At 56.3% G+C, this 21,422-nt stretch overlaps 2 protein-coding genes across 5 annotated transcripts; one reads left to right on the top strand and one right to left on the bottom strand.

Annotated features, from left to right (window-relative positions):
- Nucleotides 1-9,241: 9,241 nt before the first annotated feature.
- On the bottom strand, nucleotides 9,242-14,760 carry FBXO2 (F-box protein 2). Its single transcript, XM_004272391.3, has 6 exons — nucleotides 14,632-14,760; nucleotides 11,255-11,629; nucleotides 10,666-10,795; nucleotides 10,499-10,594; nucleotides 9,916-10,054; nucleotides 9,242-9,685 (listed from the first exon to the last, which is right to left on the bottom strand). The coding sequence occupies exons 1-6, from the start codon at nucleotides 14,651-14,653 to the stop codon at nucleotides 9,551-9,553; spliced, it is 897 nt and encodes a 298-aa protein (XP_004272439.1). The 5' UTR covers nucleotides 14,654-14,760; the 3' UTR covers nucleotides 9,242-9,550.
- A 64-nt stretch (nucleotides 14,761-14,824) lies between these two features.
- Nucleotides 14,825-20,778, top strand: FBXO44 (F-box protein 44). 4 transcript variants are annotated; one of them, XM_049712746.1, is made up of 6 exons: nucleotides 14,825-14,937; nucleotides 16,259-16,530; nucleotides 17,967-18,093; nucleotides 18,241-18,336; nucleotides 18,444-18,579; nucleotides 19,646-20,778. In XM_049712746.1, exons 2-6 carry the CDS (start codon nucleotides 16,266-16,268, stop codon nucleotides 19,787-19,789), a joined length of 768 nt encoding a protein of 255 aa, XP_049568703.1. In that variant the 5' UTR covers nucleotides 14,825-14,937; nucleotides 16,259-16,265; the 3' UTR covers nucleotides 19,790-20,778. The 4 variants fall into 4 exon arrangements, with proteins under 4 accessions (XP_049568703.1, XP_049568700.1, XP_049568696.1 ...); XM_049712739.1 differs by lacking the exon at nucleotides 14,825-14,937 and adding an exon at nucleotides 15,086-15,110; XM_004272392.4 differs by lacking the exon at nucleotides 14,825-14,937 and adding an exon at nucleotides 15,192-15,307.
- Nucleotides 20,779-21,422: the final 644 nt, after the last annotated feature.

The following is a 21,422-nucleotide window of genomic DNA, read 5'->3' as shown; positions in this document are numbered from 1 at the left end:
GTAACTGGAAAATTGTGAAGTGGGGGGGGGGGTGACCTGAGTGCAAATCCCTAAGACAGAAGGAGCCAACACTGAGGTGGGTGTGAAACAGGACTCTCCTCATCTCCATCCTCTACCTCCTCCTTTCTTGATCCCCAGTGCAGATGTTTGGTTGACAGAGTAGATCTCTCTGGATGAGCTTGGGGGCGGGGTTGTAATATAAAAAGGCAGCTGCAATATTAGAACATGACTTTACATTGGGGGGAAATAAAACAGATACCCAGTGTTCTCACAACACAGGCTAGAGAGAATCAAGCTTGGCAAAATTGTCCCGGCCATTGGTGGATCAGACTGTGGTGGGGCATGAGGCGGGTAGGGTTACCCGGGGAGTGGGCAGAGCTACTGTGGGGTGAGAGTCCCCATCAGCCCCCTCCCCAGGGCCCCACTTCCCTCTCCCCGGTCAGGCCTCCAGCCCCTGCAGAACCGCAGCCTGGACCAGACATGGCCCCATCCTGGCAGCTCCCCTGGCCCCAGCTCATTAGCCCTGAAAAACCTGCTCAAATCCAGGGGGAGGGTTTTTCAGCTAAAATAGCTCCATCTCAGGCTAGTTTTTTCCTCCCTTCCCCACATCATTAGCGAAAGTGCAGCCTCTGCAGCTCCCGAGCTGTGTGGGGTAAGGAATGATCCCCCCACTGCTCCCTGGGGACCCCTGGCCAGGCTGAGGACTGAAGGCTGGGATCTGGCCTGGGGGTGGGCTGGAAGAGCAGACAGAGCTGAAGACCATGAGGAAGCCAGAGGGAGTCCCTGCAGGGCCCCTCCTATCCTGCCCCAAAGGACACTGGGTCCCCCTCAATGAAAATTGGAAGCAATCGCTGTCAGCAGGGCCGTGGTCAGCTGAGAGCTTGCCCTGCACCAGACACTGAGCCAGACACCCACTTGTCGCTGCCCAAGGCTGTTCGGGGTGGGACTCCAAGTTAGACTTTCATCCCAGCGCCCAGGCCCCCTTCTTCGAGCCCCACAGCATCTGCCCCCTCCTCTCGGCCCTGTGGTTCTCAATGGGTGACTCCACTCCAGGCCTTTCCCATCAGGATGCCATCCCTCTCGCCATGGTAACTAGCTCAGAGGTGGACATGTGAACCCACTGGACTTAATGCTGGAAATACATAGGCCTGGCAGGTGCCCAGCCCCTTTCGGGGTGAGCCTGCCTGGGATAAAGCCACATAGAGCTGAGAGACAGAGAGAAAAACCGAGTTCTGAATATACTGGTGGAGTTTCTGGATCCAGCTTTACTGAAAGAAACCTATCCTGGGCTTTTCTGTTAGGTCAGCCCCCAAGTCTGCTTGTTAATTAAACCACTTTGAGTTGCATATCTGTGATTTATAGCTGAGAGAGTAGCAACAAGCGCAAGGATTTTAGCACGCCTCATTTTTTGGATCAGGAAACTAGGCCCAGAGAGGTTAAGCTACTTGCCCCAGGTCACACAGCTATGGATGGGCCAAACCAGTACTCCAGAGTGAAAAGCTCCCAACCGGAACTTGATCCCCCTGAAGTTCCTGGGGGAAGGGGACTGGGGGAGTCTCTGAAGCCATTTTCAGCAGGACAAGGTAACAGAAAGGTAACAGGTTGCCATGGTTACCAGCTCACTGTGTGGTCCCAGACAAGCAACCTCACCTCTCTGAGCCTCAGACTGGGAACAAAATGTCTCAACCCTGCAGACCGCAGGTGGCCCTCAGGCAGGCAGGATGGCTGCCTCTTGCCCCCCAACCCCAGAGGTCTGTAAGCAGGGGGCTTCCCCAGCCAGGCAACAGAGGCCTCCCACAGCTGTCGGACACTCCCCATCGCACACACTCCACCTGGTTTTAAATGTCTCTCAAATACCAAATTCAATTTCATGTATCCAGCAGCTCTGCAGTGCAGAATTCATCAGATGAGGAGCCTGCTTTTCGGGGAATAATTCATTTTTCCGGTGTTGGAGAGGAGAGTAATTGACCCACGGGGCTGATGCCTCCCTCCCTTTCTCCTTCCTCAGGACCATCTGATTCCAAATGCAGCCCTGAGACTGTTAGGTCAAAGTCACAGCAATAAATAGGAGGGAGGGCTACTGCTTTAATATATTGGATTATTCCACTCGGTGGTGACGAAAAACAAGATTTAATTCCCCGAGAAACGCCAGCAGAGAAAATCATTTCCCTGCCTGCTTCTCCCCTCCTTTCTTTTTTTCCTTTTTATTTTTTTCAGGAACAAAATCTTTGTCTTTGTGCAGGTTTTCAGCCTCGCCACACCCTACACGACCAGAGACTTCCCCGCACCTGCCCACCCCATCTAGGATCCCTTCTCCCTCTCTGCCCAACTCCCCTCAATCATGGGTCCCTGAGAACAGAGGTTTCTCTTTGGATTTAGATGACATTATGGTGCTTAGCACATTGATCAATTACAACAATAAGCCCGGGGAAAAGACCAGTTAGTACCACAGCTCCAACTGATGGGACAGGAAGCTAAGCGCTGGCTAAGAAAGTAATTTACCTTCCTACTACTCCTCAGATCAAGAGTCCACTCACTGCTTCCTCCAGGAAGCCTCCCCTGATTAAGGTCCAAGTTAGCCGCCCCTCCTCTGGGTTCCCAAAATACAGTGGGCTTCCCCCTCACAGACCTTTTATTATTAGATGGTAGTCGACAGACCTGTGCATTTTATTTATTTAACAAACTTGTCATAGCACTTGCTATGTGCAGGCCCTGATCCAGTGCTTTCCAAATATTAATTCATTTGATCCTCATAACAACCCTATGGTAGAAACCCTATGACTGGCCCCATTTTACATGCAAAGAAACTGAAGCACTGACTTGTTATGTGATTGGCCAAGGTCACACAGGTAGGGATGGCCAGCATTTGGAATCCAGGTGTCTCCTCCTTTAGCCTGTGAGCTCCCAAGGGACAAGGACCCCGTTGGTTCACTAAACCCAGAGGCCCCAAACCCTCCAACAATCCCACCACTTACAGGACTGAAATCCCCATGAAAGTCACTTGGGAAAGCCCCTGGGTGTGGAGAGAATTCCAGCTCTGGAGTGAGACAGATGTCAGCTGGATTCCAGCTGTGTGACCTTGGGCGAGACTGCGCTGCTCTGAGCCCCAATTCTGTCACAGTCTCTCAAACAGGAATGAAAATAGTACACAGGCGTGCTAGGAGGATTAAATAAAGCCATGCACCAACGGCGCTTTGAACACACATAGTGAACACTTGGTAGGTGTGAAAGATCATGGACTATCAAATGAGGGCTTTGGGGATACTTTTGCCACACTCAGAAAAATAACAAATCCTTATCAATCCAAGTAAATGAAGCAAGCTCTGAGATCTGGATGGAAGGGTGGATTTTTCTTAATAGTAGTAGTAAGATGGGTGAGTTGCCAAGAATTACCGAGAAGAATTTTGCAAAGCACACGCAATCCATTTGCTTCTGGGAGTTACCGAGATGTGGGAGAGTCTGAAACAGGGACTTACTGCACCTGAAACAGCACTTGATGGGTGTTTCAGTCATTCAGCAAGTGTGTATCGAACGCCTTTCAAGTGCGTTGAAGGCACATGGTGGGGGGAGGGGCACGAGCCTTGGGGGCCCTTGGACCCAGGCTTCATCTCAGCTAGCTCTGCAGCTTACAGCTTTGTGACCTTGACCATGAGATCCATCTCTCAGAGCCTTGGCTTCCTCGTCTATAAATTGGGATGACAAAATGGAGCTTTGCTGGGGGAGCCAATAACGTAGCCAGTGTAGGAGATGCAGAGGGAGCTGTTCCCTCCTGCTTCTCAATAACAGCAGCCCCAGCCGCAGCAGTCAGCCTCATCCCATCGGCCTCCCACCCTGTGCAGGCAACCTCGGCAGCACCGGGAGCTGGGCCTGGAACCTAGCTCCTTGGAGCAGCAAAGCAGGTAGGCAGGTGTGGTTGCAAGTCCCACTTTGCAGATAAGGATTAGGGGCAAAGTCAGATGAAATCCAATTGTTTCTGCCTCCAAATCAATGCTCTTAACCGTGGACAAGCAGCCTCCCTGATTCCTGGGAGAGGAAGGGAGGAAGGAAAGCAGGGTGGGAAGGAGGCTGGAGACCCCTGCATGCAGGTTCATTTATCAAAGGCGACCCCAGAATGGAGCCCACATGGCTGAGACAGGTCACAGAGAGATCCCCTGTGGGAGGAAAAGTAGGGGAGGGTGCCGGGTGGCCTGGAATGGAGATGGGGGAGTGATGAGAGAGCACTGGGACCTCAGGGAGCAAATGCCTGGTGTGCGTAGGGGGTCAGGAATTCCCGGAGCCTCCCTCTGTGTCTTACAAACATCACCTGGGTGGGTGGGTCCATGCTCTTCATCTCCACTTCTTTGCCTCCAGCCTCCTCCCTAATCCAGGCAGTTCTTCCTTACATCTAACAGAAATCTTTCCTGCTGCATCACCAACAGACCCTGGCTGAAGCACTAGGAGGTGCCCCCGGCACTGCCCACCCCATCTGCAGAGCTGGTGGCGGCTCCTGGCTTAGGGCGGTAATCCTGCTGACAATTAATTGGCTTTTGTTGGAGAAGAATGAATACCATCTCATCTTTTATTTTTTTTTTTTGCGGTACGCGGGCCTCTCACTGTTGTGGCCTCTCCCGCTGCGGAGCACAGGCTCCGGACGCGCAGGCTCAGCGGCCATGGCTCACGGGCCCAACCGCTCCGCGGCATGTGGGATCTTCCTGGACCAGGGCACGAACCCGTGTCTCCTGCATTGGCAGGCGGACTCTCAACCACTGCGCCACCAGGGAAGCCCCCATCTCATCTTAATCTTCATTATTCTCCTTGTTCAGCAGAGTCAACACAAGATTAGGTTTAATTTATGGGGAAAAAAATAGCAAAGTCATTACTCACCAGATCAGGATTGGATCTGCCTGGGTGTTCTGTGTTCACTGCAGGCAAGGGGCCACGAGGAAGGCCCAGAGTTCTGCTGAGGTGGGGACAGACTCCGGGGGGGAGGTGAGGCCCCCAGACCCGTTTGAGGCTGGATCCCTGGAGACCACCAGCCCTTTCCAGTCTTAGAGGACTCCGGCCTCGGAGGACTTAGCCTCCTAAATGTTTCTCAGGAGCCTCTGGCATAAGAGCAGCCCCAAAGCAGGGCAGGGGGCTCAGCTTCTGTGGACCGAGACCTAGCCCCAGTCAATGGAAAGCAATCAGGATTTGGATTCAAATCCTGACTTCTGAGGCCCCTTCCTCTGCAGAGAACTGGGCCTAACCAGCCCCGCCAGGGGACTCCCTTGACAATGCTGACACCTAGTGGTGCTTAGAGGAACTGGTCCTTCCCTCCCTCCTCCAAGTCCCCAGATAAGCTATACCATGTATACAAAAACCCAGATTTACAAAGTAAACAGATCAGAAAGGGAAAGAGGGACTTTTATCCATTTCAGAATGGTTAAATAGATTTCCACCAAGAAGTCTAAAAGAAAATTCGGGAACTCCCTGGCGGTCCAGTGGTTAGGATTCCGGCCTTTCACTTCTGTGGTTCAGGTTCAATCCCTGGTGGGGGAACTACCTGCAAGCCGCACGGCAATCAATCAATCAATAAAAGGAAAATTATTTTACCTTCCCTGATCCCTTAATCAAAATAGCTCCTCCTTCTGTCTGGGGCAATGATATGCAGAGAAGCCCTGGAGCCCCACAGTCCTTGTCATTTCCAACTCTTTCCATTCCTCCTGCCTTAGCTCTGTCCTCTGGCACGTGCCCATCTTTGACCCTGTACCACAGAGAAGTGGCTAGGGACAGCTCAACTACTTACTCATCGTATGACCCTGGGCAAGTTACCCAACATCCAAGTCTGAGCTCTTTCATTTATAAAATGGGAATATCTCTATCTACCAGAGAGGGCCTTTGAGCAGATTAAATAAGCCTGTGTGCATAGCACAGGAATCGGCACCAGTAAGGCCTCAGCAAATGCCTGTCGTCCTCACTACCATCATCATTATCATCCTGTTCATCCTGCTACTCATGGGAAATTTGGTTTCATCAAGTAAACTGTAAGCTTCTGAAATCTGACTCCCCAACCCAGCTCCTGCTAGATAAAGGTTTTTCCTTAAAGGACACTGATATCACATCTGCTTCTTGTAGTCTTTATATCTTATAAGACAGAGCACACAGTTGGTGCTCAGGAAACCCTCAGGATTGCCTGCCTACATCTCCAACCTCATGTCAAACCGCTTCCCCACTTGCTCACTGAGCTCCAGCCATGCTGGCTGCCTTTCTGATCCGTAAGTAAGTTCATTCCCACCTCACGGCCTTTGCACTTACAGCTCCTTCAGTGTTCTTCCGCCAGATATCTGGTTTCTCATCATCATTCAAATGTCACGTCCTCAGAGAGATCCTCCCTGATCACCTGGACCAAAGTAGCACTCCCACCCTCACTCCCTACTTTGTTTACTGTACTATAGAGGTCAGGTGCCTAAGTGGCTGGGTAGAATTCCAGTTCCACCACTACCTAGCTGTGTGGCCTCAGATAACTTGCTTTATCTCTCTGTGCTTCAGGTCTCTCATCTGTAAAAATGGAAATAATAATGGTTCCCACTTCAGAAGGTTATCATGATGAATCAATATATATACAAAGGTCTTGGAGTAGTGCCAGGCGTGTCTATTAAGTGCTATATCATGTTGGTAATTATCCTATTTATTTAACTGCATGTGTTGACGTTTCTCCATCTAGACTGTATATTCCAGGAGGACAGAGGCCTCGTCTGTTTTATCCCTGCCTGGCAGAGAGTAGGTGCTCAGAAACATCGGTTGATTAGAAAGGATCTCAGGGGCCATGCAGGCCTCTCTCTCCTTAATCACGTTCTGGTGCCTTTGAGCCGTGTGGCCGACCTCTCTGCCATCTCTGGCTTCCACACTCCTCAGGGCCCTGAGGCGCCCCCTGCTGGACAGCGTGTAGGTTTTTCCTCGAGGGAAGATGATAGCTGCCTCCTGTAACTGTCAAGTTTCCACGCCTGCCTGGCTCTGCCCTCTAGTGTAGGGACAGTAAACTGAAGGGTTTGGAGCACGCTCTCTGGAGCCAGACGCACCTGGATCAGAGCTTGCGCTTCTCCAGTTATGCTGGGTGTCACATGCCAGGAAAGTCTCTCGTCCTCAGTCTCCTCGTGTGTAGAAGGGGGTAGCCATACCCTTGTCCCCTTCCCCATATCCAACTGGGTGACAGGGGTGGTGTGACAGGACGTACCCCGTGCACAGTGAGCCTTGCGGGCTCCCCTTCCCCCAGCATCGGCCCTTGGATGACCCACAAGAAGCTGTCTCGTCTTCCCAAGCTAAACACCAGCAGCGTATCCAGCGGTCCCTCCAGTGACAGACACGCAGGGACGGTCGGCACCACCCCCTTATCCAAGCCCCTCAGGTCTCCTCTGTGGGCCCCATGCCCTCGGGGGAGAGTCTGGCCCCTGGCCTCCTGGCTCTCCTCTGAGAGCCGGCAGCTGGCTGGAGGCGGCCTTGCTGGGCTTGCATCCTCCTACACACTTGCCCCCCACCTCCCTGGCTGCTGCGTCTCCCCCATCGTGGCCCCAGAAGCTGAGGTTTCCCTGGGCCTTCTCCTGACTCACTCCACACTTGTTCCCAGCTCTCGCCAGTGCCCTTGGCTTTGACTGCTGGCCACAGACACTGCAACTCCTCTATCTCCAGCCCAGAGCCGCAGATTCCTTATGGCCCTCTTTCCTGAATGCCTCCTGGGGAGAGCTTCCCCCACCTACAGCACCTTTCATGCCCCCCATATTCCCGCCCTGACATCCAGTCCTCTGGACACCTGGACCCAGACTCCTGGCCTCTCACATCCACCGCACCTCTCCATCCAGCCTCCTCTTTTAGCCCAGGCGTGGGCTCTGGTCCTCTCCTGACTCATCCCCACCTGTTTCCCAACACGCTCATCCTAGGCCCTCCTCACCCGAAAGCGTTGCTTTGCCTGTCACTCCTGCACATAAACCTGGGAGCTCATGGGGGTGACCCACTTCCTTCATGGCTCCTCATCAAACTGGGCTCCCAGGGCGAAGCATCGCTTTTCCTGTCTGATCGGCCACTCAGGTGGGTGTGGAGAATGCCTCTCCCACTGGACTGTGAAAACCCCTAGAAAGGACCAATGGTGCTCATGGAACAAGGGGCTGTGCCTCCACCATCAGACCGGGAGTCCTCAGGGATTTGTCTTTCCTTGTCTGACAGGATGCTCCCAGAGCAGGGGCTATGCCTCCACCATCAGACTGGAGGCCCCCGTGACACTGGATATATCCCTTCCCCAGATGCCCCATCCTCGATGTGGCCAAGCTGGTGACTCTTCCTGGGACAAGGAGTGTCTGACTTACCCCTGCAACTTTAGGACCCTGTGCTGGGCCTGGCCCCTGGTTGGGGCGTCAGGAATCATGAGTGAATGAATGAGCCAATGAGCAAATGCAGGCAGGCTCCAGCTTAAACTCTGCAAGCCCACCTGACCAGCAGGTGGCATCAGGGCTCAGAATCAAAGGAAAGCTGGAGGGGCATGGAGATTTTATTGGTCATCCTTTAGGAGAGGAGAGAAGATGTTTCAGACCCTCACCCACCCCCAAGACCAGCAGCTGAGAGTCCTGGGGAGGGGGCTGGGTTTGAGAGCTGCTGGGGAGGCCAGAAAGGGAGTTCCTGGTCCAGAGCCTAGCACCACACCCTTCCCTCCACCCCTCTCCTCAAACCAGTACCAGGGGCCAGCCCCTGGGCAGGGCTTGGAAAATGACCAATGAGACCAGATGCTAATGACTCTTGTCCGATCCAATACCAAGCCAAGGAGGACAGCGTGAAGTGGGCAAGAACTGAAGAGGGACACCAAGCTGATCCTTCCTGTGCCCCCCAGCCTGTCACCCCCCCATCCCCCACCTCAAGCCACTGGCATCCATCCCTGGGCCCAGGAGAATTGGTACCCTAGATGAGATGCTGCCACCACCCACCATCCAGCCTTCAGGAAAAAAATAAAACGGGGAGAGGGATCAAGAGAGGCCAGGAGGGGGGCCCCACACACACACTCGGTTCTGGCTTCTGGGCAGCTTGGGTGTCAGTCGGGCGCCAGGCCCAGCTCCCCGCTCCCTGGCCTCACAATCCCAGCCTTTGTCCGGCGGGACCAGGCCCGGCTGGCTCTGCACCCGCCCAAGGGCCCCTGGAAACCAGAGCAGCTGGAACCCCACCAAGTATTTTTCCAGGCTGGGCCAGGGGCCCTCAAGAGACAGACACTGAACAAAGGGAGGGGAGTTCATTCATCCCTGTGTTCATTCATTCCTTCCTCCGACAAATAATATTTATTGAGCGCCCATTTTCGTGGCAGGCACAGTGTTAGGTGCAGGGGATTCAGCAGCGGCGGGCCCAGTGTAGGCCCACGCCCTCACCCATCTTATTTTCTAGATGCAAATATATACCAACAAAACCCATCTTTCCCTCTGAGGGGGCTGGTCTTCGAGCATGGGACGGGAGAGGAGTGCGCCGGGTGCGGAAGGTCAGGATGCTACCGACTAAGCCCTATCTACCCCCGCGCCTCTGGCCCTCCAAGGCAGCTGGGGGAGGCTGGAGGAGGGGTCACTCAGGGCTCCACCCACACGCTGCTGTTGGTCACCCGGGCCCCGAACCAGCCCTTCCAGTAGACGCAGTCCTGTCCGCCGTGCTCGAAGCGGACGAAGCGGACGCCCGGCCCATAGTCGGTGAAGGTGTGGGAGATCTGTGGGTGGGGAGTCAGGGGGAAGGGGGAGGGAGGGTCAGGCTCGGAGTCCCGAGGCCTCCCCCAGCCACCCCACCCCGGCGCTCTGACCCTCGTCTAGCCCCCTGGATTTCTCAGTGCAGCGTCCCCCCTCCAAGCCTCTCGGCCAGTCCAACCCTGCCCCGCCCACACGGGCCGTGGGCGGGCTTTTCACTAGCCCGGCCCCACCGCCCCCGGGCCTCCAAGCTCACCTCAATCCAGCCACCGTCGTCGCTGTCTTGTGGCACTGCCACCTGCCCGCTGTTAAACTCGGCCAGCACGTCCTCGTGCTCTGACAGCAGCTTCACCGTGAGCTCGTACAGGCAGCCGGCGTCTCTGCGGCCCGAGTACCTGCCCCGAGGGAGGGAGGGAGGAAGCGCCCGGGGAAGGCTTCAGCCCTGCTGAGCGGGTACTCTGGGCCCAACCCTCTACAGGAGTTAACCCTGCTGACCGGTAATACCAATGTTCCCATTTTACAGATAAGGAAACCGAGGCCGGAGAGAGAAAGTGACTTGCCCAAACCCAAGGACTAAACCCCAGATGGGCCAGACCCAGTGTTGGGACCAAAGCCAACCCACAGGGACACTTTTTGTTGGGACAGCAGGTGGATATTAAAAAACAAAAAAAATTGCCAACATTTAAAACTCAGGAGGGGAGATGGATTTTCACCTTCTCCTGAAAACCCATGGTCACGTGACTGCAAGCTCTAGAGCAGGGAGGCAGCAGTCTCTCAAGCAGAGTAGCCGGTTCCAGTTCGCCGCTCAACCCCGCTCCCCTTCCCCCACGGCCGCTCACCAGTCCTTCACCACGATGGCCGGCTGAGTGGTGTCCAGCAGCTCCTCCCAGTAGCCCTCAGCCTGCAGGTCAATGACCTGCGCTTTGCGACACCACCTGGGAGACTGGGGGTTAGGACTGAGTGGAGGTCCCCTCCCCCCCTTCTCATCCATCCCCCTTCTCCTTACTCGAAGGAGGAGGCGAAGTACTTCTTGACACTCTCGTCGTGGATGAATTCCACCCCGCAGTCTCCGGGCAGCTCCTCCACCCTCCAGCCGTCCCCACCGTGCTCCACGTCGCACCAGCCCTCCAAGTCCTCTGTAGGAACACCACAGCCCCACGCTGGTCACCCAGCCCCTGCGAGGGTGTGGCAGGGTGGCTCTTGCCCCTATCGTGGGGGGGAGGATGAACGTGGTCCTTGAATGGTGTCGCGGTGGGCAGACGATGGTGGGCGTGAATGGTGAGCACTTCCTGTTTGTCCCCAGCTTCTCTCTCCCTCCCAGGAGGGTCCTCCGCGGGGCCTGTCTTGCCCCAGCTCCCTGGGGGGTGGAAGGATCTGGGAGAGAGACAACTCCCGCCCGCCTCCCCGACTTCCCCCGCCCCGGAGCAGGACAGGAGGATAATACTACAGTCTGTACTGGGGCTACTCTGTGCTGGGCACTGCGCCAAGCGCCTTATCTCATCCACCCCTCAAAGCAGGCTGGCCTTGTTACTGCCCATGGTACAGAAGGGGAAGCTGAGCTCCCCAGGCCGGGCTGACGGGGCGCGACCCCTCACCTTCCCCGCACGGGTTGCGTAGCAGGTTGCGCCGCCTCTTGCTCAGGAAGTAGAACTGCTGCCAGTGGTCGCGCTCTTCCTCGGGGCCGCCCTCGGGTACCAGACCCTCTTGCTGACACTTGAGCAGCCACAGGGGAGAGCCGTCGACCAGCTCCTTCCAGCGCAGGCACACCAGGCGGCAGGCCTGCACCAGCTCGGCGGCGGGCAGCTCGGCCAGCACGCGAAGCAGCAGCGGCTCGGGCAGCTCGTCCAGGTACGCGGCCTCCTCCTCCTCCCCCTCGTCCTCGGGCCGCTCCTCCCCGCCGCTCGCCTCCTCCGCGCCAGCCTCCTGCTGCTGCTCCTCCGGGCTCGCCTCCTCCGGCTGGCCCACGCTCTCTGCGGGCGGGCGGGGCGCGGCTGAGACTCCCCCCAGACTGCCCCCGCCGCGCGCCACGGCCGCGATGTGAAAGGCGTCCGCCCCCACCCGCGCTCGGACAGTCCTCAGCGGGCGCCGGAGTTTCCGTGACCAGAGCCTGGGACCCTGTGGAGGAGGCCCAGGAGCCCGGGGCCACAGATCAGCTCCAAGTCTGAAGAGTGGCCTCGGAGGCCTCAGTTTCCCCTGCAGTGCCAGTAAACCCCATACCTGAGCCGACAGCAGGAACTGATGATACTCCTGACACAATGAAGCCCCTTAGCCCTCTCAACGGCCCTCTAAGATCCCTGCTCTGGTCACCTCCTCAGGGGAGCCCTCCCCAACTTCCCCTACTACAGCATCCTCTCACCTCACCGCTGGGAGTTCCATCCTTCCTAGCTTTTGTCCAAGGGTTTGACGGTTTATAAACACCTTTCCCGGGGACTAGACTGAGGGAATGAGGGCAGGAACCGGGTCTGGGAAACTCACTGCTTCATCCCCCATGCTTGGCATCTGGCGCCCTGCCTGGCTCCCTGTCACTTAGCAAGTGTTAGGCACCATTCTGAGCGTTTTAATTTTTACTCTTTAAATCCTCACAGCATCTCTTCTAGGTTGTCCCTATCACCATCCCTATTTCCCTGATGAGGAAACAGGGACAGAGAGGTAAAAACACCCAGGATCACGCAGCGAATGAGTGGTCGGAGCCTGGATTCGAACCCAGGCAGTCTGGCTCCAGAGCCACCTTTAACCATCACAGCCCTGAGAAAATGATTCGTTGAGTTGAGGGTTATGATTTTGATGTCACAGATGAAAATGCTCAGGTTCAAAGATGGGGAGTGACCTGCCGAAGGTCACACTGCTGGTATTCAGGCAGGGGATGCCGGGATCTGAGGCCTGAAGGGAAGGGAGAACAGGGGCTTGGGGATGGGGGAGGGAAGCTCGTTAAAAGAGAACATGTATATCAAATAGGGAGATGTAGTAAGTGCTTGGGAAAGAAGGTTTCTTCACTCCTTTTCCTATTCCTGGCCCTCAGCTTCCTCGTCTGTAAAATGGGGGTAATCCCAGGCCAATCAGACAGTCATCTGATGTTCAACTCTTCTGAGGAGGGGGCAAGGGCATTCCAAATTATGAGGAGAGGGACTGATATCAGGAGCTGTGGGCTGGACTGTCTCCTGGATCCTGGCTGGCCTCAGCTGGGCCATTGAAGCCTTGAATAAGTGGATACCGAGTGGAGGAGGGAAAGACAGTGTGGAGGTGACAGAGCCACTCTGGGTGATGGGGGAGGCCACTGCTCTCAGACCTAGGACAGTGGGGGTGGGGGAGTCCTAAGTGCTGGGCCCTGGAAAGCCAAGGTGGTGGTGGAAACAGGCCAGGCACCAGGGGAGGAACGAGCAGGGCCTAGACCCAAGGCTGGGTGTTGCCAGAACCTGGGCGGCCAGCCCTTCACCTCCTCACATGCAGCATTTCCCCACTGCCCATACTCTCAGCCCCCTGAGAGCCCAATCAGGGTTTACGTCTTTGGAGCCCAGAGCACACAGTGAGTCCTCAGTAGATCTTATTTAGTGAATCTTATCATTCAGCACAGTTCCCTTCATTGTTAGTTTTTTGTTTTTTGGGTTTTTTTTGCCACATCTTTATGATGTGGGGCTTCACACTTCCCTTTTGGCAAGGAGGAAACTGAGGCCCAGAGAGTCTTACTGACTTCTCCCAAGTCACACCGCAGATCTGTGGGATGGCGGAGAGGAAAATGCCTGCCCTGAAGCCATGTCACCTGCCCATCTTGCTGCCCACAGCTCTCTGGGGAGCTGGGCCCAGTGCCCTCACCTCTCCACCCCTCCCCCTGCCCTGCCCTGCCCTGGCCCTGGTGGACACCTGATGCTCCCCCGAAAGGTGCACCTCGCCCAGTCCCCTCTCCTGGCCCCAGGCCTGGCACTCAAGGCCCCAGATCTGATTACAGGCCCCCCCACCCCCTCTTGAGCACACACAACTCCCCACATTGTTGCCTTCGGAAAGTTATCTGGCCCCTGAAAGCTGCCTCCGAGGCTTATTCACTCACCTGGATTGGGCCCCTGAGTCCAGGGAATAGCTGGGCCCTGGGAAGAAGCAGGAACCCATTCTGGGGCCCTATAAAGGGTGGGGCAAGGGGGCCACGGATTGGGGGCAAGAGCGGAAGGAGGTAGGATTTTCAGGGCTGGAGGGACGGGGTGGGGAGCTCGGCTGCCTGAGTGAGCATCAGTCTGTTTCCCATTGTCTCCCCAAGCAACTGGCCACTCTCAGATGGGCCTGGTGAGGAAGGGGTGGGGGCAGGTCTTGTTCCCACCCCGACTCAGCAGGCAACCCCTACAGGCCCAGCGGAGAGTTCTAGAGATGGGGAGCGGGGGACCTTTGGTGCCAGACAAGATGACTGGGCAGTCTCAAAGGGCCCTGAGCATCGGCTAGAGCTGATGTCCCAACTCTCCCTCACCACCAGCCTGGTTCCCACTGGGCATCCAGCCACCCAAATGAAGGACAGCCCCTCCAGACAAGGGATCCCAGGAGGAAAGCTGGGATGGGGTGAGGAGAAGCCAGTAACCCCAAGAAATTCATGGCGATTCAGGCATCTCACGGCCCAGAGTTGGCAAATGGAAGAAGCTGATGGAATAAAAAGGCTTGTGGCCTCTTCCATCCCAGATAGGTCCCAGACCCGGGTCCAATAGACCCTCAGGAGGTGGGAACGTGGGATTACTCATACGCTCTTTCCCGGGTAAATGGGACCCGGGAGTCCTCCTTCTCTGCCTGTCATCTCTCAAGGCCTCCAGCAGATCAAGACACCAGACAGAGGACTGTGCTCCTTTGAGACTGTCTCAAGGGCTTTGCTTGGGTGAAAGTGTGTCGCTCTGTGTATCGGAGCCCCCTCGCTCTCTGATGCCCCCTCTCCGTAGCACTCGCCCGCCTGCCCCGGTCACCCCTCCAGGGCTGAGCGAGTGGATCCGGCGGCGGCGGCTACCTGGGTCACCGTCTCCGTCCATCGCTGCAGAGCGCTGTCGCGAGAGGAGGAGGACCCGGAGCGCTGCGGGCGGGCTGTCCGAGTCCCGCGGCGGCGGCGGCGGCGGCGGCGGCGGCGGCGAGTCCAGGCGCTGCTCACGTCTGGGTCGGGTCCCGGCCGGACGCGCCTCTTAAAGGCCCCCGCCTCCGCCCCCGCCCCCGCCCCCGCCCCGCCTTTGGCCCCGCGCCGGGACGCCCCACAGTCCGGAGCGATCGGCCCGAGGCCTGAGGCTCCCGGTTCCTTGGCGGACCCAGGAGGCCAAGAAAGGTCGGGAGTCGGTTCTTTTTTTTTTTTTTTTTTAATGGGGGCGGGTGGGAGTCCGATTCGGGGCGTCTCCCAGCACCCTCCTGGGGTGGCTGCTGGGAGGAGGCTGGGAGAGTCTGGGTCATGCGGAGGGTGTGGGCAGAGGCTCCTCCCGGCACGACACCGCCCCGCCCCAGGTAATTTTCCTACATCCGTGGGGGGCGCACCCCAAGCCGGGTGCTCCCCGCGGGCCGGGGACCGGAGCGGGCCGTGGAGGCGGGGCCGGGGCGGGGCTCGGCGGGCTGGGGCGGGGTTGCATCCACCGGCGACCGCAGGCGGAGGCTGGCTCAGCCCCTGCTACGGAGTGGGATTGCACAGCGGTGGCAGAGGGCAGGTGACCGGCGGGAGTGGGCGCGGGGAGCGCCGGGGCGGGGACGCGGGGTGCGGGGGCCGGGCGGGCGGGCTCGGCGGTTCCGGGCCCAGCAGCAGTGCGCCGAGGGAGGCCCGCGCGGACAAGGCCCAGGCGACGGGGTTGCGCGGCGCGGCCTCGAGAGGTGGCGCGAGCAGGAACTAGAGCTGCGGTCGCCATCGATGCGCAGGGATCCAAGCCTAGACTTTGGGAAACATTTGAAAGCCACGAGGAGGGATGGGAAGTCGAAGGCGCGCGGGGACACCCGGGGCTGGAGCCCAGCCACGGGGATGGGGGTGGGGGTATAGGAAAGCCTGCTCCCCATCGCCCACCCCTTCTCCAGTCCCAGCCAGGCAGAGCATTTACTCCGTGGTCTCGAAAAAGTGGCTAGGGCCCTTTGGACCTCGGTCGGAGACAATGATAATTATCCCTGCCCACCCCCCCATATCTCCGCTCCTCTGTTTTGAGGATGGGCGAGAGAATGCGGAAGGTACCAGACAGGCTGCGGGGCTGCGAATTGTGATTTCCATGCTAAAGACCGTCCGACCTATTGAAAAAAGCTGGCTCTAGATTCCGAGAAGGCTCAGGCTCCTTTCCCCTCTGCTCCTGTCTGTGTGACCTTGGGCAGATCCTGATACCTCTTCTGCCTCCTGAGCCTCCCTTAGAGGCTATTGTGAGCTGCCAGTAAAAACAATCAGAGCTCCCCTTTTACTGAGTTAATGCTGTGTCCCAAGCTCCTTGTACCCCCTCTAGGAGGTAAGTATTGTTCCTGGCCCCATTTTACAGAGGAGGAAACTGAGGCTCAGAGAGGCCCAGTGACTTTCCTGAGATAGTCAATGGCAGTGCTGGGAGGGAACCTCCACCACCACGGGGTGCTGCGAATATTGGGTCCTGGGGCGAGGATCAGGTCTGTAGTGTAGCTTTCAACAACCACAGGAGAGCCATGGCGGTGGGGAACATCAACGAGCTGCCCGAGAACATCCTGTTGGAGTTGTTCACGCACGTGCCCGCCCGCCAGCTGCTGCTGCGTTGCCGCCTGGTCTGCAGCCTCTGGCGAGACCTCATCGACCTTGTGACCCTCTGGAAGCGCAAATGCCTGCGTGAGGGCTTCATTACCAAAGACTGGGACCAGCCCGTGGCCGACTGGAAGGTCTTCTACTTCCTCCGCAGCCTCCACAAGAACCTCCTGCATAACCCGTGCGCCGAAGGTGGGGTGCAGACTGGGTATGATGTGCCCCCAAACACACAGACTGTCGTGATACCAGCTAACATTCATTAGGCGCTTACTATGAGCCAGCCAGGCACTTTGGGGGGTTTAATTCCTTTCTCACAATAATCCTAAGACGTAGGTACTATTAGGCACCCATTTTTCAGATGGGAAAACTGAGGCCAAGAGTGGCATTGTTCCACTCTTATTCCACTCTGAAGGTTATTTCCCCAGTGACCTTTCCTAGGAGAGGGAATGTTGGCCAGTTGGAATGAATTGTGCCCAAGACACAAGACCAGGAAGTCAGAGCCATATTTTCTTGGCCTGGCTCCCAGACTCCAGGACTAGGCCTACTAGGACTGCCCAGAAGACAAAGGGGGCTTTGCTTATGAGAGAATGAGAGATCCGGTCTTCTTCCCAGCACATTCCAACAAAAGGTAAAACAAAACTTCTGCGGTCATCCAGAGCCCCCTCTTTTCCCTTGCTGTGCTGTAAATGACTAAGTAGACACTTTGACGGCATGAGAACCTCAATCTCTATTATGTGGCCAAATTCTGGAGCAAAATGATAGTAAAACAACCCCAAGCTGTCCAGAGCTTTCAGATGTCTGCCTCACTTGACTCCCCAACGGCCATGTTCTTCACCAGCATGTTGACAAACTATGGTCCATAAGCCAAATCTGGCCTAGGAGCTACGAATAGTTTTTATGGTTTTAAAGGGTTATTTAAAAAACAAACAAAAAGGGCTTCCCTGGTGGCGCAGTGGTTGAGAGTCCGCCTGCCGATGCAGGGGACACGGGTTCGTGCCCCGGTCCAGGAGGATCCCACATGCTGCGGAGCAGCTGGGCCCGTGAGCCATGGCCGCTGAGCCTGCGTGTCCGGAGCCTGCGCTCCGCAACGGGAGAGGCCACAACAGTGAGAGGCCCGCGTACCGCAAAAAAAAAAAAAAAAAAAAAAAAAAAAAAAATCTTAAACAAACAAAACAAGACACTATGTGATAGAGTCAACATGTAGCCCACAAAACCTGAAGTATTCTGACCCTTTATGGAAAAAGTTTGCCAGCCCCTGTTCTTGACCCCGGTTTACAGAGGACAAAACCAAGGCTCAGAGAGAGAAAGCAGCTTGCCTAAGGTCACAGAGCCCAGTATTGGTGGAGCCGGGACTAGACCCAGATCTGTCTGACTGGCACCAGAGCATTCCATCCCAGAAGTAGTCTGGTTGTTCCCATCATCAGGATTCCCAGTAGAAATCAGTTACCATGGTGCCTGGCACACAGGCAGCACCTAGTACAAGGCAGGCACTGTTGATGTGCAGGGTTCCCCAGCACGGGGCTTGAGGGCAGCTGCTGAAGTCCAGGGAGAGGTGCCAGGAGCAAGGGGCACTTGGGAGGCGGCCACTGAGGGGCTTCCCTTTGATACGAACTCTGCTTTCCCACCAGAGGGGTTTGAGTTCTGGAGCCTGGACGTGAATGGAGGCGATGAGTGGAAGGTGGAGGAGCTCTCTGGAGACCAGAGGCAGGAATTCCCCAATGACCAGGTCAAGAAATACTTCGTGACTTCTTATTAGTAAGATCCGAGGGGTCTCGGGGCGGGGTGGGGGGAAGCCCAAGTCACTGCACCTTGGGGTCTCTCCTGCTCTGGGAGGGGCAGTCCTAGCCCCCCAGTGCCCTAGTGGCGAGCCCCAGCCCCTCCCACCCCTCCACCCACCCCCAGCACCTGCCTCAAGTCCCAGGTGGTGGACCTCAAGGCTGAAGGGTATTGGGAGGAGCTGATGGACACCACACGGCCAGACATCGAGGTGAAGGACTGGTGAGTGCTTGGGGCGAGGGTTTGGGGGGGCCCTGCCACTCAGGTGCCCCACCCGCACCCTGCCCCCCCATCTCCAAGGCCCTGAAGGGCCCTTCCTCCGCCTGCAGGTTCGCAGCCAGGCCAGACTGCGGGTCCAAGTACCAGCTGTGTGTTCAGCTCCTGTCGTCAGCGCATGCGCCTCTGGGGACCTTCCAGCCAGACCCAGCAACCATCCAGCAGAAAAGCGATGCCAAGTGGAGGGAGGTGTGTGAGCCGGGAAGGGGACAGGGGGCACATTGTCCAAGGCTGAGACTGCAGTCAGACAGGCCCAAGTTGAGATCCCAGTTCTGCTGCTTCTTACCTGGGCTTTGGCTGCTCTGAGCTCTCAAAGATTATCAGTGAGATGATGCTGGTAAAGCCATGTTCAAAAAGATTGACTATTATTAATTACTAATATCAGTTATTACTATTATCTAGGTTAGGGTTCAGTGAACTTTTTCTTAAAAGGCCAGATACAAATAGTTTAAGCTTTGCAGGTTTTACTGTATCACAACTACTCAGCTCATCAGCTCTGCCGTTGTGTTGTGAAAGCAGCTTTAGCAAATGGGCATGACTGTGTTCCAATAAAACTTTATTTACAAAAACTGGCAGTGGGCCCCTAGACCATAGTTTGCCAACTTCTGATCCAGACCAGTGCTCTCTAGTAGACCTTTCTGCAGTGATAGAAATGGTCTGTCTGGGACTTCCCTGGTCTGGACTTGGTGCTTTCACTGCCATGGCCCCAGGTTCAGTCCCTGGTCAGAGAACTAAGATCCTGCAAGCGGTGTAGCACAGCCAAAAAAAAAAAAAAGAGAGAAAGAAAGAAATGGTCTGTCTGCCCTGTCCAGTTTGGTAGCCAAGAGCCACATGTGACAATTGAAAACTTAATAAGAGCCAGTTCATAGTACGACTAGGAACTGAATTTTTAATTTTATCCAACTTTAATTAATTTTAACTTAAATAGCCACGTGTGCTCAGTGATGAGTGTATTGGACATCCTTTGGCAGCTTGCAAAATTTCCTTCAGTTCATTTGATCTGCACTTAGATAATCCCGTGGAGTGGACCCAGCAGGATTTTGCTCCATTTTACAGATGAGGAAACTGAGGAGACACAGACAGGGGAGGTGGTCTGCCCCAAATCAGAGTGAGGACTAGAATTCCATTCTGCTGACTCTGGGTTGAGCACTGAGACCTCAGCCCATCCTGGTCCCCTCACCCCCTCAGGCAGTACCCCGCTCAGGGTCAACTCCCCTGACCGCTCTCCTTCCCTCCCCCTGCCCCCGCCCCCCAGGTCTCCCACACGTTCTCCAACTATCCACCCGGCGTCCGCTACATCTGGTTTCAGCACGGCGGCGTGGACACTCACTACTGGGCCGGCTGGTACGGCCCGAGGGTCACCAACAGCAGCATCACCATCGGGCCCCCACTGCCATGACGCCCCCGAGCCCCCAGCCACCTAACCCCAACTGATAAACTGCTGTCAGAGATGGGCTGGGCTTGGGAAGGGGAGGTAGAGGCCAGGCTCTCCCAGACTTCCTAGTTCATCCTTGCCCCCCCCAGTTGCCTCTTCATGAAGCCTCTTCGTTTGTACAGCCTTCATATGTTATGGGTAGCTAGCTCTCTGCCCGGGGGTCTCAACCTGAATGAGGGGGCCCCTGAGGTTGGGGGGGTGCATGGTGTTCCCCCAGATGCCTCTGAGGGAGGGTCTCCAAGCTCTGCTGGTAACCTAGATCTATGTGTCTACCTTCCCTTGCTGGGTCATTTCTCACTGTCTTCTTTGAGGGCCCTCAGACCTGGGACAGTCAGGACATCTGGCAAGCCTGTGGCTGCCCTGCCTAATGCAGATGCTGAGCAATGATGTAGCTCAGACAGGTCTGGGAGTGGAAGGATGGCTCTGCTGGCCCATCCTGTGCCCCATTCTCTGCCACTCCCAGGCTTTCTCACTCTGTCCGCCTGCTTAGCGAGGTGGCTTTGGTCCAGAGGCTCAGGCCTGGTCTGAGATAGGCAGGCCCAGGGTGGGGTGGGGTCCCGGCCAAGTCTGGACTCCCTTCACTGTCAGTGAAGCCCCAGAAGCCACATGTGTATTAAGTGAGGGCAGGGCTCTCCAAAAGATCCCCCTGGAATCCTGCACACGGCAACCCAGGGCAGGTGAGGGGCAGGGTCGGGCCCTGAGAGCTGGGATGTGTGAGCCCTGGATGAGTGGGATGGGGGGGCGGTTCAAGGACCACCTGTCCACCTCCATGCCTAGGCCAGGCACTCTGTGGCTTGGAGAGCATTCCAAGCGCCCACCCTACCCTTGGAACTGCCATTCCCAGGACCTCCCCACCCTGTCGGACCACGTTTCTGCCTCTCCTTCCTGCTGGAAAGAGAGCAGTTCTCCTACCCCTGATGCATGTGGCCAAATAAAAGGTGTTCCCAGCCCAACGTGTGCCCTGTGCTTTCTGGGGGAAAAGGCAAACTTCATGGGAGGTCTTGCCCCTTGCCTTAGAAGCTGCAACTTATATGGCTCTGTCCAAGGTACAGAGAGGGGTTGACATTTCAGGAGCCAGACTTCGAAGAATGAGGATCCTGGGACAGACCCCTGGACAAGCTGCAGACATCTCGCACGCAGCAGCCCTCCAGTACCGCCACCTTCCTCTGGAGGCCTGGCCGCAGGCTGGTGGTGGAGTGTGCAGATATCTTGGGCAACTCTTGCCATCCCAGGCACTACTTAGTGTTGTTTTTTTCACTGCCCAGAGCTTTACTGATAATAGACAAAGCCAAAGAATTTATAATGGTGCCTGGCACACAGTAGGTGCTCAATAACTACTGTTAAATTGCATTATCTGACTCAACAGTGCGCTAGATTAGGGCCTCAACCAGGGCAAGGACTGTTACGGACCAGGGTTCTTGGCCTCCTTAATCAATAGAAATTGATAAGAGGCCAGACAAGAGTTTCAGATAAGGCTTTCCTGGGACCCCTGCTGCAGCAAGAGGGAGTGAAATCAAGCAACAGTTCCCCTTGATGGATCCCTCGCTCACTCTGGGGGAGTGGGGAGCTGGTTCCTTGTATAGGGTGAGGGGAGGGG

This window comes from Orcinus orca, chromosome 1, assembly GCF_937001465.1.
Source record: "Orcinus orca chromosome 1, mOrcOrc1.1, whole genome shotgun sequence".
Classification (NCBI taxonomy): domain Eukaryota; kingdom Metazoa; phylum Chordata; class Mammalia; order Artiodactyla; family Delphinidae; genus Orcinus; species Orcinus orca.
This window is presented reverse-complemented; position numbering and strand designations above follow the sequence as displayed.